This window comes from Macrotis lagotis, chromosome 1 (genome assembly GCF_037893015.1).
Source record: "Macrotis lagotis isolate mMagLag1 chromosome 1, bilby.v1.9.chrom.fasta, whole genome shotgun sequence".
Lineage (NCBI taxonomy): Eukaryota > Metazoa > Chordata > Mammalia > Peramelemorphia > Peramelidae > Macrotis > Macrotis lagotis.
The window spans coordinates 131,063,547-131,078,314 of NC_133658.1; the positions used below are offsets into that span (position 1 = coordinate 131,063,547).

Consider the following 14,768-nt stretch of genomic DNA (forward strand, 5'->3'; position numbering starts at 1 on the left):
TTTCGATGTTTATATCTTCCTTTCTAAAATAAGCAACTGGTATTCCACTACATCTACAATGTATTTGTATCCATTAGCTTTATCAGAAAATAATTTTACTTGAGCAGATAGGTCCAGAAAGGCTGCTAAAATTCCAAACCACAAAAATAATTTTAAAGTATTCATTATGGTGAAATGCTAAATTATGATATACTAATAAAAATTTAAGTTAATAATTAGGCCCAAACTTGCTATACTAATACACCCTTGTACACTATGTCAAATGGGACAATAGGTAAGGAATTTAAAGGTATTTTTAAATGACATTTTCCTAAAAAGAGGACAGGAAAAAAAGAAATCACATACTATATAATTACACTGTATGTTTTTCATGATTCATACCAGCAACACAGTAAACTCTATACCATATGAGGCATTCCTCTTAATCAAGCTGCAAATTGTAGGTAGGTAGAAGGACAGAGCAAACTACCAACTGATAGCTTTGAATCTGATATTCCTTATTTAAATCTTAGATTCTTCATTTTTTTTTTATTTAAGGCAATGGGGTTAAGTGACTTGCCCAAGGTCACACAGCTAGGCAATTATTAAATGTCTGAGGCTGGATTTGAACTCAGATACTCCTGACTCCAAGGCTGGTGCTCTATCCATTGCACCACCTAGCTACCCTGATCTTAAGATTCTTTCATTCACATTATGTATGCTGTCTTGCAAGGATAAGAAATTTGGAAGTTTGGGAAATGGGTAAGCCAAGGGGATAGATCACAGTTGGGCTACAAATGCCATTAATTGAGGGTACTACATCTAGCTACTGAATTTAAACAAAACAATTTAGACAACATATAGAGTTATATTTTTCATTTTTGCCATTTCTCAAAGCATTTCTTGATTTGCCAATTGTTGATTGTGAGTGGAAGTTCACAGGATTGCTGAGTCAGACATTATTGTGTTTTTGATGGATATCAAGGGGTACACTGTTAGTAAAATAATCATTTATATCCTCTATGGTTTAAGAATGAAGAGTGAATGACCTGGTGGGTATAAATAGGCTGCAGCAAAATTACAATAGTGACCCATGCCCATGAAATGTGGCATAAGGGCCATCCTTGAGGAAATTTATTATTTGAAAAAGAAGTGAATTGATTAAGCCCAAGTGTCATGCAGGATCCACAAAAGATAAAAAAAGAAGTTTTAAACACATTGGTTGTGTCTCTTACAGAGGGTTTATCATAGATCATAGACAAAAAACACTTAAAATGAAGAGGTATGGATTGGTTGTATTGTATATCAATGAATTGAACCCGCATGGATAAGATCACAGATTCCAAGGTAGCATTTAAAACTAATTAGTCTTGCAGTTATGAGTGAGGCATGGAAAGTAGTTATAGTATCAAGATAGAGAATAACAGTTGGAATATAATAGCTAATGTAAGTAGTAAAATAGGCAAGTTTGTTGAGGGCCTGAACTATATTTAGCCTTTTGTCATGGCCAAATCATTACACGGTACCTACTATGGTTGCTTTCTTCCTTTCAACCCAAAAAGATCCCTTCCCTGGTTCCCATTTCAAAAAAGATATTGCCTCCATAAAACTCTACCTTGTTTCAGTCAAGTTACACTACCCAGCTGCTCAAATATTTAATATTTCAATGTATTACTCTGTATGGTAACAGCTTTCCATTAGATACTTTTATGTATCTGCCTTCTGTGTGTGAATATACATATATATCCCTATCTCATTTTCTCCACTGGACTAAGGTCTTCCATGATAAAAACTGGGGTTTTCTGTTTCCTCTTTAACATTTCCATGGCCTGATAACAATGTTTTCTACATATCATAAGTACTAAAATAATATGATTGATGAATGAAATATGATATTTGAGAATTTTTCACCCTTTGAGTGCTCCTGAAAATTACCTTTTTAAATGAAGAATCCAATACCCAATAGAGTAAAGCTAGGTCAAATATTAGAATGATGACTGCCAGAGGGGGAAAAATGCTACCTTATTTATATAGGGAACATCTTACTAACATCTTTATATTTATAGTTATATAGGGAACATCTTCCTAACATCTGAGTTTCTCAAGGTAGCAAGATTTTCCTGATATTATAGTTTTGGTTCATTTCAATATGAACACTCATGGCCAATTATACAACTTTATAAGTATGGCATGATGTTTAGGGATTGGATAGGAAGAGACTAAAAGTAATCAATTAGGTGTAAGCATATTGTAGTCTTTGTGAGTATTTTCCTTGTTCTATCCCTCCAGGTCATATGAGGGAAAAGTAGGGGTAACTGCATATACTAAAGATGAAAGTTATATTAATGGTTCTGCAGTTTCTCACAGAAATATTTAAGTCCTCAAAAGATATTGGTGATCTCCAAAGTCCACAATTTTGATCAATAAGCAAGGGATCCAGTTTAGTCTTGATAAATGTAAGTGTATTTAAATGAGAGGAAGTCATACATATAGACACACTAGAGAGAAAGGGGAGACCGAAGGAGAAAAAAAGGCTCTAAGTTTATGCTTCAAAAGCAGCTGCAAAGTGGATTACTATCATCCTCTTGTTTCTCTCAAAGATTTTTATAGCTTCTTAATTTGAATTAACTTCTTCTTGAGTCACAGTTCATCCAGAGGAGGGTTATGATATACCATATATGTTGGGGGCAGGGGAGGGGAAAAGATCTTAACTAACTACAACAAAAAAGGAATGTCCATAATAATTGGTATTTGATGATTCTCTCTTTGTTTTGGTACTCTACCTTAGTTCAGAAGAGTGCTCTAACTGCTGATTTTTAAGCCAATCAATGAATTTTGACTAGATATATAAGAACTGTGCTGCAAGAATAGTCTTAAGGACAATCTCCTATTCAGTTTCTCCTCTGAGCTCTTATAAAACATAAGCTATTACAAAGACATAAGGTAGCAGGAACATACCTGATTTTTCTCCATATCTTTTAAACATAGATCAGACCTGAATTATTATATCATTCCAAGTACAGCACTAACCAGGCTAGTGACAACTAGTGATTCATGTGATTTCCATTTACTACATTTCAGAACAAGATTTGATGGTGGTTTAGGTGTGGATAGTGTAAATATGGTATAATGCCATATTTGAGGTCCAGTGGCCAGTGTGGTGGAGGGGAGAAGATATCTGTGCTTTTGGATATAAAATCTGCAGACATTTACCAAACCAAAAATCAGGAAAGTCATTATCAAGAACTTGCAATTAGGGAAGACTTTAGGGAATTAGGGAAGAGTAGTTCTGACCAAGGATTTATATCCTGCACCAAAGGCTGAAAAGCAGAAATACTTGAGGTTAATGAAAATAGCTGCTTGGATCACAGCTTATCAAATTCTTTCCCTAAACTATGCAATAAATCAATAGAGTTAGAAGGCTCTGATAGGTTAGTTGCTTAATTTCAGAAAGATTTGTATATATAAACCATCTAAGAAAGATACTCCTAAAATCATCTTTAGCATCCTTAGAACTATTTGAAATGATTTGAATGCCCACCCTACTGACTAGAATTTCAATTTTTTTTTAAAAAAAACAACTTTTATAAAAGGCTTCTCATGCATTTCCTTATCAGTTAAAGGATCATAGGATTTAGAGCTGAATCTTACACATTATCTATTCCTGTCCTTTCATGCTACACAGATGAGGAAACTGAGCCCAGAGAAGGAAAGTGCCTTGCTCAGGGTAGGGCAGGGAGTGTGTGCACAGAGGTTTTTATCACCTCTTCAAAGTAGGTGATAAAGTAAATATTCAAAGTAAATCAATCTGACTTAAAAGGAGATGTTCGGTGTTTATTAAGTAAAACACTAATTGATTATAGGATTTCCATGATGTTTTATAGAGCTCAGTTTTTTGAGAAATTCAAATGCAACTGTGCTCTACAGAATGAAAAAGAAATAATTCATGCCATCTGCTGCAAACTGTTTGCCCAAATTACCTTTTTCCTTAATAAGACATAGACAGTTCATTCTTTTAGTGACTCTTGAAAATACAAATGGCTAAATCCCCCAGAATTTACTAAGCCTTGATGTTATTAGTAGGATTCAACTAATAGGCACAGAAAGTTTCCATTAACAGATTTTGACCAACTTTTTCAGTCTGGTCAAATTTCAATTACCTACCCTAATCGGGAAGAGAGAGAGAATAGCATAAAAAAATTGAAATCATAAACATCTGAACCAGTGACTCTAGTCTTTTTCCCTAGGCCAGGGCTGTCAAGATTTTGCTTAGCCAAATTAGCTAGGCTAATTTTCAACTTTTTTGCTGTTACTCACATTTGAGGGCTGGGAGCAGTGGAAGGCTAGCTTTCAGATGATAGCCATGAAAGCAAAGGAATAGAAACAGAATTATGGTGAAATATAAAGAATCCTGAATTTACATTCAAAAGATTTGGGTTCTGATTCCCATCTTCCTATTTACTACCTGCATGACACTAGATAAGTTGTCTGATATCTGGGTTTTAGGTTACTCATTTGGGAAAAAGGAAGCTCTAAATCTTAGAGGTTAGTTTTGTTTTCCCAAAAGGTGGATTTTGGTGCCATATACAATACATGTTTAACAATTACAGCTGTCCAGAAATGGAATAGACTGATTTAGATATCCCCTGTCACTGGATATCTTCAATGGAGTTTTGGTCATTGTCATTTGGAAGCACTTAGAACTAACTAGCTCAACTATGGTTTCGATTCTAATTTCTTGGAAAAAAATTAGTCCAAGTTGTTAGGTGGCACCTACAGTACACTGTAGAACAAAAAGGAAAAGATTTGCAGTGCACTGAATTTTCTACTTGAAATTGAGAATATTCATAACCCCCCCCCAAAAATATCAAATTTCCTCAGCATGAAGATATAATTATGGGTCACAACAGAGTTAAAGGATTAGGGGAAGAAAATACAAAGATGATCATGTTGAAAATGACAAGACATAGATGAGTTTTTTTCTTTTGCCTTGGAAATCAAGACATATTTGAATTTCTGGTTAACTAGATATCTCTAAAGAAAAAATCTCAAGGTTCATTCAAAGTAGATTAAAATTAGGGACTTGGGTCACTGGTGAATTATAGTGATAGAGGCAATACAGTACAGTAGAAAAAGCACAATTCTTGAAGTCTATGTTTTGCTGTTTATTACATGGGTGGCCTTGGACAAAATATTTAACCACAATGAGGTCCAGTTTCCTAATCTCTAAACCAAAGTTGTTTGAATCAATGATCTTCAAATGTTCTTTTCATCTTGAAAGCTATGATCCCAAGTCATATTTGTAAAACTGAATAATAGGAGATAGAAGGAATACAGTACAGTGCAAAGTCAGAAATCTCAGAAGAACTAGGTTTTAGTCCTACCATTACTACTTATTAGCTATATCACCTTGAGAATATCACTTAGTCCGAGTTTTTTTCATTTTGAAAGTTAGGATAATTATACCTCTTCTCATCTCATACAATTGAGGAGCAAATAAGGTATATGAAAGCACTCTGTATATGTGAAAGACATAGCATTAAGCTCATATATTAGAGAAGGTTACATGCATGGAGTCGCAAATACTCTCATCTTTCAAGACATGTGCCCTATTAAAAGCTATAAATTCAATTAATCTTGAGAGACTAGAAAGAATCTCCCTATTTCAAAAACTTCACTCTCTAGTGAGTCAAAGATCCTGATACTTGTTCACATATAGTTTTCTACAAACATTTATTATTAATCACCTACTACATTTAGGGTACTGGAACTACCATGAAAGAAAAAACCAAACTATTGAATTATAGAGTAGCCAATAAAAATACTAATCAAAATGAATGGATTATGATCATAAGATTCAGAGTGGAAGAGATCTTAAGAGTCATCTAGTCAAACTCTTTTTATTTTATAGATGAAGAAAGTGAGACCCAGACTTGCCCAACCTTAATATAGATGTAAATAGCAGAACCAGTATCTGAAATGAGGCTTTCAAATTCACGTCTCTTTCCATAAATTCTTATAGATGTTTGAAACTGGATACATGTTTATACATTTAAAGTATTCCAGTAGAAAGGCAAAATATATGACCCATATAAACACATTTTGCATGTAAATAATGTTTTATTTGCATGTGTGTATATGTTTGAGTGTATATATGTCTGTATATGTACGTACATGTATTTTTTTTTGTATATAGTCTCTAAAATCTTTTGTTAAAAGTAGAGGGAGTTAAGGATGCAGAGTTGATTGTCAAACAATTTCATCAAGACCCAATGGGTTCTTAAAGTCACACATAAAACACCCACAACTCACCTATTCTTTTCCATTTCATTGTGTGTTGATCTGAAAAGGAGAAAAAAGACAGTAAGATTATTCTTGCCTAGAATGACCACAGAAATATTACCAAGTCTACCATTACAACAGTCTACCAACTAACTGCTAGAGTTAAAAAGGGATGTTGAAAGACAACCAGTCCTTGTTTATCTTCACTATATTAACTTTTTTTTTATTGCTTACAACTGTAAGAATGACCAGGTTAGACTAACTGAAAATAATAGAAAATATTACTAAGAGAAAAATGTATGTATCTAGATATTACTATGCAATAAGAAACAATAAATGGATGGTATTAGAGAAATCTGAGAAGACTTGTATGAACTGAGGCATTTTGAAACCAAACATTTTGAAAGATTTAAGAACATTGATCAATGTAATAATCAACCATTTTTTCAAAGGACCAATGATGAAGAATACTACTCACCTCCTAACAGAGGTGGACTAAATATGCAGTATGAGATACATAATTTTAGACATGACCAATCTGTTTTGCTTGATTATACATATTTGTTGCAAGGGTTTTTCTTTCCTTTTTTTTTCCAATAGGAGGGGAAAAAATGAAAAGTAATCAGTTTAACAAATGTGTGCAATCAGAATGTTGTTCTAAATAAAAGTAACAGAATTTTGAAGCATCTTTTTTTCCTTTGGGGAAAGAAATCAATTAAAAGAAAAGGACAAAGAGTGCTTGAAGTGTTCTAATCATGTCACAAAACTCCTCAATGACTCCTTATTGCCTATAGAAGAAGGTTCAAAGTCCTTTGTTTATTATTCAAGGACCTCCATAATAAGGAACCACCCCGCTTTTCTAGAGTTATTTCTTCATGTTCTATTTTCTAATTAAACTAGACTACTCTCTGCCTCCTGAATTCATTTTGAGAGTTTCCAACATCCTTTCTTTGCTCATGATTGTTCTTAGGCCCAGAATATTATCTCTATAGCTGCTGACTTCTTACTCACTCTTTAAAGTCAGGCTCAAAAGCCAGCTTCTACAGGGAGCCTTTCTTGATTTTTTCCCCCTCAGACTTCAATTAGCATTTTTCTTGTGACCACTATTGTATTTATATAATATTGTCTATCAAATTTATCTGTAATTTTATCTTATTACCCTACTAGACTATAAGTCTGATAAGGGTAGATTGTAGGTCTCAAGCTTTGCATTGCTCCATAGTAGAGAATTCTTATTGAAATGTGCATTACATTCAGAAAGGAAAATAACCCCACATCATATATGACATTAGGGTGGTGTAACACTACTCATTTCCCTTAGGTTGAGTGTAATACAACAGGCATTAGATTAGATGTTATTTTGCCGATTTGGCTTACATATCAATCTCAAACTGTTTTACTTACATCAAAAAACAAGCGGTCTTACTTTGATTAAGGACATTGTTTGGAATGAATAAAACAAATGTCATAGCAGTCTTACTTCTAGTAACTATGTTAACATCAACCATATTATTCTGAATTCCTGCTTAAGAACAGCTAAATAACAGCTTTTAGCAAGGAGGCACTTCAAGAAAGAGTTTGAGCTTGCTCAATCAGTGATAAGGGTTAGAGTTAAACCTTATTTATATCTTTACCATCAACATGCCCTATATCCTATGAAAGGAATGATACTTGACACTATCTATACAAAAGCGTAAATCCATGAGTTACTAGTTGTATGTGGACTTTCAGAACTTTAGATGAAAGGAGTGGATATAAAGTCTTAGTGCACTTATAGTTGATTCTTAATAAAAAGGAATCTTCTAAGTATTATATGGAAAAGCTTTCTACAAAAGGCATTAGAAATCAATAGTTTCCTGAATACTCTTTCCTTTAGTAAGGAATAGGAAGGAACTTCACCAGCAATCTGGCCCAAGGTCATCAGTTTTCAGTTTAGGAAAGTGAAGTCAGAGAGGTGAGGTAACCTGCTCAAGGTCACTGAGGTGGTAATTAAGAAAGATGGACTAGAGCGCAGGTTTTGATTCCAAGTCCAGCACTTCCCCACAATACCTGGATGCTACAATTTCAAGGGAGTTTTAAAGAATCAAAAAAAGATTGTGATAATAACAGGATTTAATTGGAATAATAGGAATTAAATCTGACTCTGATGTAGACCATTACAAGATAGCATCAGGATAGACAATGAAGTAATGGAACAGATGAGGGCAAACCTCAGGCTATGGTCTTGGAGGTAAGTACTTATATGAGCAAGTCACATGGAATTAATTGGAGAGGAATAGAGACTGCTGTCAAGAAGTTCATTCACATTAGTTATTGACTTTCTGTTCAATGATATTTTGGGATCACCTATGAAATAGGAAATTTCAAACTGAGCTTTAAAATTTTTTTTTCCAAAGGTCTCTGGGATATGAAGTTTTAATGAGAAAGAAAAGAAAAAGGAAATCAAGATTTTATGTTTGGAGATGATTTATTTACCATCAGAAAGACATCCAGATTTCAAAACTAATTATCTTGAAGGTTTTAATTCATTTGGTTTGTCATACATAACTTTCCTTATTTCATTGTTAAGTAGGGATCCATAAATTTATTTCCTAGACCAGTCAGTTGAATGGGCAACAGTTTATATAAATGTGTCCTGTTTAAAGGCACATGACATTTAATTTTAACAAAGATAAAATTTTACATCTTGCTACATTATGTTTTTGACTGTACACATGATTATGCCATGGCTAAAATTGAGAAGGTCCTCCTTATGTTGATCATAAGAAATATACTTAATAGAGGATGGATAGGAAGAAAGTATAGAACCAAGAGAGGGCAAAGGTAGAGTGGCTGAGTGTGTACACTCATATTAAAAAATAAACCCTAATTAAAAATCAACTGATGGAATATATGCATGCTAAATGTAAATTTCTTATTTATTTTAACATTCAAAAAATTAATTAAAGTTTGTACATCTCCTTTCAAGTTCTGAACTTATACAGCATTAAAAAAAATCCACAAGTCTTGACTGTTTACTCCAGAATTTTGCTAATACTATAAATTTTAAACTTCTAAAAGGGTCACTATTCCAAATCTCTAGCATATTTCATTCAGTCATTCAACAAACACTTATTAAATATCTATTGTAAATGTACGGTGATAAAGGTAGACATGAAAGATAAGACAGTGTTCCCTATTCCCAAGACTACAATGTAGAAGAGGAAAAAAATTGCACAAATAAAATAATTTTGAACATATATGTGTAAAAGGATTTATAAGCTAAATTGTAGTCAGTTATATTAACTGAGATGTTCTTTATTTAAAGAATTAAGATTCTCAAAACAGTACCCAAAGTGTTTATTCCTGAGCTCTTCCTTCCATCCTTGCTGTGAAACCAACTTGCTAATATCTTATGTCAGCTGGAGAATATGTCCCTTTTCCCAATATCCAATTTGATTACTGAAAATTCTTGATAAATATCAAATTTCTCCATTAAAAATGATGACATTGAAAAGAATAGTAAAGAATTGTAGTCTAATTATTCAAGTTTTAACCATATCAGACACTTGGAAATACTCCTCAGTTATAGAAATACTCCCCCTTTCAAATGCAGTCCATTGTTTTTATTACCATCTTGAAATAAAGCTAGTGAGCAGTCTTTCAACTGCTTATCTACTAATTTTCCAAAAGCTGCTTCACTTTTCAAAAATGCTCTGGTCTGCAATTTGAAACAAGGAATTGATTAAAAAATATTAATAAAGGGGAAAAAAACTACCACAAGCACTATTTACATCCTTTTACTCCAAAAATCTAAAAAAGGTAGATTCTGACGTTTCCAAATATGACCAACAATTCTTAGTAGTCGATCTAAACAGCTCTCAATAATCTAATCTTTACAATCATGCTTATTTGACTTTGGGCAAAGCATTTACTTCTCTGAGCCTCAGTTTTTTTTATCTATGAAATAAAGGATTGTTCTAAGTGATCCCTTTCTTTCTAGTTCTAAATCCTATGATCCTGTTATTTAAACATTACAGATAAAATTAAACTTCAATTTAACAACTTATTAAATGCTTACTAATCTGCTAAGTTAACTCCTGAATTTTCAATCCCATGAAGCTTTGACTTGCAGTTAAAATATATTATTCCTAATAACTGAATAGCTATTTTTTTTTCATTAAATCATACCAGGAAGAAGGAACCCAGAAATAACAAAGATAAAAAAAACCAATGAACATGGAACAGAAACAACCATGACTGTGCGATACAGTAGTAATTTCACCCTATCACCTCATTACAAAAGCAGTATTATAACCCTAACAAGGACTTGCATGCAATACCTATTCAAATTAAGGGGTCAAACTACATTCTCTAGTGAAAAGTCTCACTGGTTAGGTAGGGCAATTACAGAAATAGGTGACTAAGAAAACGACCACATTTAAAATAAGACAACCTGTTCATGCAATTGCTTGGTGCTATCTTCAGATTTAATTATATTTTCTTAAATATTCTTGAACATGTTTATGCTTTCAGATAGTATGCATTTATTTATTTAAGTAAGAATCATGCAAATATTATGTCTCCAACTCATAAAACTGAGGATACCATGTTTTCTATGAGAAAAGGATAGGCCTACTGACAGAAGTAAGAATGATAATGGTGCAAAAAAAGGTTTTCCAGTTATGAACTTGGCTTGGTTCTGAATCCATGTTATTTATTTCCATTCTTATTCATGCCATAAAATAGCCCTTTATGAAATCATAATATGGGCAAATGCCATCTTTAAGTATAATCTGTATAACATAATATATGAGTTGTTTTGAAAATCAGGGCTAGGCAAAAGTAAGTTATGCCCATTTTCCTGTATAAATATAATTTGAAAACAAATATTTCTTCTAAATATGATAAACTATGCCAAATTTATAACAAAAACCCCAAAACCAAATGAGCAAATGGTTGTTTAGTCATGAAATGGCTCATGTCTAATTAATTTCAGCAAGTATTTACCACCTTGTCTATGCTAAGCATTGTGTTTGGTACTGGGAATATACAAACAATAACCAAATAGTCCTTGTCCTCTGGGACTTTCATTCTATTGGCTAAATTTCTTTTCTACTGTAAAAAATATTTATGCTAACATACATTATTTCCAGATAAAAAGTACTTTCCCATAAATGATTTCATTTAATTCATAGCTTTATGGTTAAGTATCCCAGTTTTGCTGATGAGGAAATGAGACTTAGAGAGGTGAAGCAGGTTATTTGACTTATAATCAAAGCTACAATGCTGTTGGAAAAGTGGCAAAAGTGGTATTGTAACCTGTCTTCTAAGTCCTAGGTTCTTATCACTTTGCCATACCTGCCTCTTCATTTTGCATGAGAACCTTTTTCAAAGGGTCATACATAGTATATATACACACACATATATATAATATATATTATATATGTATACACACACACACATACACACTAGCAGCTCTAAACTTCATGTGATATCAAAGTGATGTCAAGAAAAATACCAAGTAAATACCAAATTTACTCTTAACATGTCTTCCTGAACCAAAAGTAAAGCACCTGTATGTCTCACATCTTGTAATTCCACTTGCAACACAATAGGGATAAACTAAGACTAGAAAGGTAGTGGGCTAAAAAATGATTGTTACCTTCCAAAGCCTTTAATGGCTTGACCTATACTATAGAGACTGTCCAAATGGAGCCACACTAAGAAGTTATTCATAGAAAAGAAACAAAACCGAAAACCCCAGAACAAAGGTAACAATAAAGTCACATGAATCTCTTATCCCAGTGACAGAAATGTCAATGTTTTTCATTTACTAGCTTGGAAGACATAGTTCAATGGCTCCATAAAAAAACAGCATTTCAGAAACTGACCATTCAACTTTTACACACAGCAGGTTGAATCTAATTTGAATAAATTCACTTTTCATGGAAATTCTTACCAATCAAGAATTATTGACAACTTCTGATCCCTACCCATATTTTCATAAAAATTCTTGACTGAGCCATTTTACCCTTTTCTCCTGCCCCTCAAAACAAAACATCTGCCAAGGTTTCGATCACTAAAGCTTCTATAACTCTTAGTAGGCTGAAATGGTAAATAAAATCAACAGCCCCAAAAGAGAACCAGTTCATTTACTCTAAATACCAAATGAGAATTTCTATGACTTCCTATGCCAAATTGAATAATTTAATCTGTTTAGGAAAAAAAAAATCCCACACAATGAAAACAAACCAAAGGAAAGACATTGTCCAGCATTTCCAATTACTGGGAAGTTGTTCTGAATTTGCAGCTTTTGAAAGCATAGTATTGTTACTGCTAATGCTTCCCCCCACATTTCTTTTGCACTCTTCCCCCAACCCCCCTTCCCACAGGGAGGCAAAACAAAACAAATAATCTCCCTCTCCCCCAAAACCACCTGGAGAAATCAAAATTTTCTTTTTCTTTTCCCCAACAAAAGAAGTGCTTTCTCCACAGGCTTGAGGTTGTGCTGTACATTATTGTATCATCGATACATACAGAATATATTTACAGGCACAACGGGCAATTGTATTCTGCAATATAAGCATACACAGAAGGGAGATAATGGACTAAAGAGATATATTTTTCAAATCACCTGCTGCTGCTGCTATTCTTCTTGGATTTGCTCCTCCGTTTTAAGGCATCTCTGTCCTTGTTATTGTATGGTAACATGGAGGCATAACCATGTTCAGCTTCTAGAAAATCAGAGGATTCAGTCAGTAAAATGATCCTAGATCGTTCAATCTTTCTTTCTCTACTTCCCTCATCCAGGACCGGACCCCACACTTGCGACAACCTCCTTTTATTGTTATTTTTTTATGGGATATGTTAAGACAAATAAATGAAAGTGGAATTCAGAGAACAATGAAAAAAGCCCCCAACCTCAACACATTAAAAAAAAAAAACATAGACCGAGTTTTAGGCAGGTGAAAAGGAGGATTCCAGATCCTCATTGTTGAATAAGAACAAAACACGCCACCGACGCTCAAAAAGCCAGATGTTTCTGATACTAAATACCCAGCAGGTTGGTGGTGTTGGAAATAGGAACACACACACACACACACACACACAGACACACACCGACACACGCACGCGCGCACACACACACATACACACACACGCGCGCGCGAGCGCGCACACACAAACACGCAGGGTTCAGACAAACAGGATCCGGAGAAGTGGAGAATGGAGGGGGGCGGGGTGGAATGGCCCTTCGGGCTGTAAGCGTGGGGAGAACGTTAGGGGGATGTGGGAGCGAGTCCCATTCGTGAGTGGGTGGTTGGCTCCGTGGGGGAGGGCATGTGGGCAGGGAACTTGGCTGAGGTGAATCCCGGGGCGAGCGCCACAGGTCTGCCGGCCTCCCCAGGAGGAGGAGGAGGAGGAGGAGGAGGAGCTGCAGCGCGCACCGGGCTGCCCAGCGGCGGCCCCCTCCCCGTCCATTCCATTCATTGCCTCGTGGTGGGAGGGGGCCGCCCCCACCCCCACTCCCGGTCCCGAGTTAAGGGGGGAGGTTGGGGAGCTCGCGGTGCTGCCCTTCGCCAACCACCCCCGGAGCGGCCGGGGCTCCCCGCCCCCACCGGGGCTTTGCACCTCAAGGTCCCTCCAGCCCGTCTTCCCTTCCCGTGCGTGTCCCCCTTCGGCCCGGGGCTCCGCCCCTGGGGCTGCCCCCTCGGCCCGCCGGCCCCCCGTGCCCCGCGGCGGGCTGCTCCCCGGCCCGCCCGCCTCCCCTGCCCGGGGCTTGCCCCCTCGGGGCCCGCTTCACCCCCCACCTCAAGTCCCCTGCGGGCGTCCTCCCTGCCCCCGTGCACCTCGCTCTCGCCGCTCCAGGTAGTCGGCCGCCTCCAGCAGCAACTGGATGTTCATCCGAACCGCCGCCGCCGCCACCGCCATTCTGCATCCACCGGGGGCCGGAGCCGCGGGACCAACCCCCAGCGCCCGCGGCCTCGCTGCCCGTCCGCCGGACAGACGGCGAGATGGTCGCCCCAGGACACACGCACCACGCCGGGAACCGCGATCCCTGGGGGTTGGTCGAGGGGCGCCGGGGACACGGACACCGTGACAGGAGCCGGAGCGGAGGCACTGCCACCTACACTGCCGAGTGTTTATCTCCGACTCACCCCCTAGCCACCCCCCCCCCAGCTCCTTCACTTGACAGGCCCGCCTTGGCGGCCGCCCTCATTGGACACGAGGTTTGACGCCCCGCCCCCTCCCTTGCCCTATTGGGGGAGGGCAGCGAGGCACCGCCCCGTGGACTCCGCTCCTCGCTCTGGTTGGGTGAGCTTGACAAGGCCCCGGCCCCACCCCCCCGAGTTCCTATTGGGCTGCTGGTCCTTGTAACTCCGCCCCACACCTCCTCTCCTAAGTTTTCATTGGTTCAGAAGCCCACAACCGGGCCCCCTTTTCACTTCGTTGGCATTGGCCAATTACTGTGGAAGACACGCCCCTTCCTCTATCTACCATTGGTGAATCTTTCTTAAACATCCCCG

The 14,768-nt window shown here is 37.0% G+C and overlaps 1 protein-coding gene across 2 annotated transcripts in view; it reads right to left on the minus strand.

The window, feature by feature from the left end:
* MXD1 (MAX dimerization protein 1) overlaps positions 1 to 14,403 on the minus strand; it is a 32,610-nt gene extending 18,207 nt beyond the window's left edge. Inside the window, exons 1-3 of one of the 2 annotated variants that reach the window (XM_074208372.1) lie at positions 14,091 to 14,403; positions 12,878 to 12,977; positions 6,292 to 6,321 (exon numbers count right to left, since the gene is read on the minus strand). In XM_074208372.1, the coding sequence (XP_074064473.1) occupies positions 6,292 to 6,321; positions 12,878 to 12,977; positions 14,091 to 14,172 (212 nt within the window). In that variant the 5' untranslated portion in view covers positions 14,173 to 14,403. Of the gene's footprint in view, positions 1 to 6,291; positions 6,322 to 12,877; positions 12,978 to 13,194; positions 13,668 to 14,090 lie in introns of those variants that run through there. The other variant, XM_074208380.1, reaches the window with a different exon arrangement.
* Between the last annotated feature and the right edge of the window lie 365 nt (positions 14,404 to 14,768).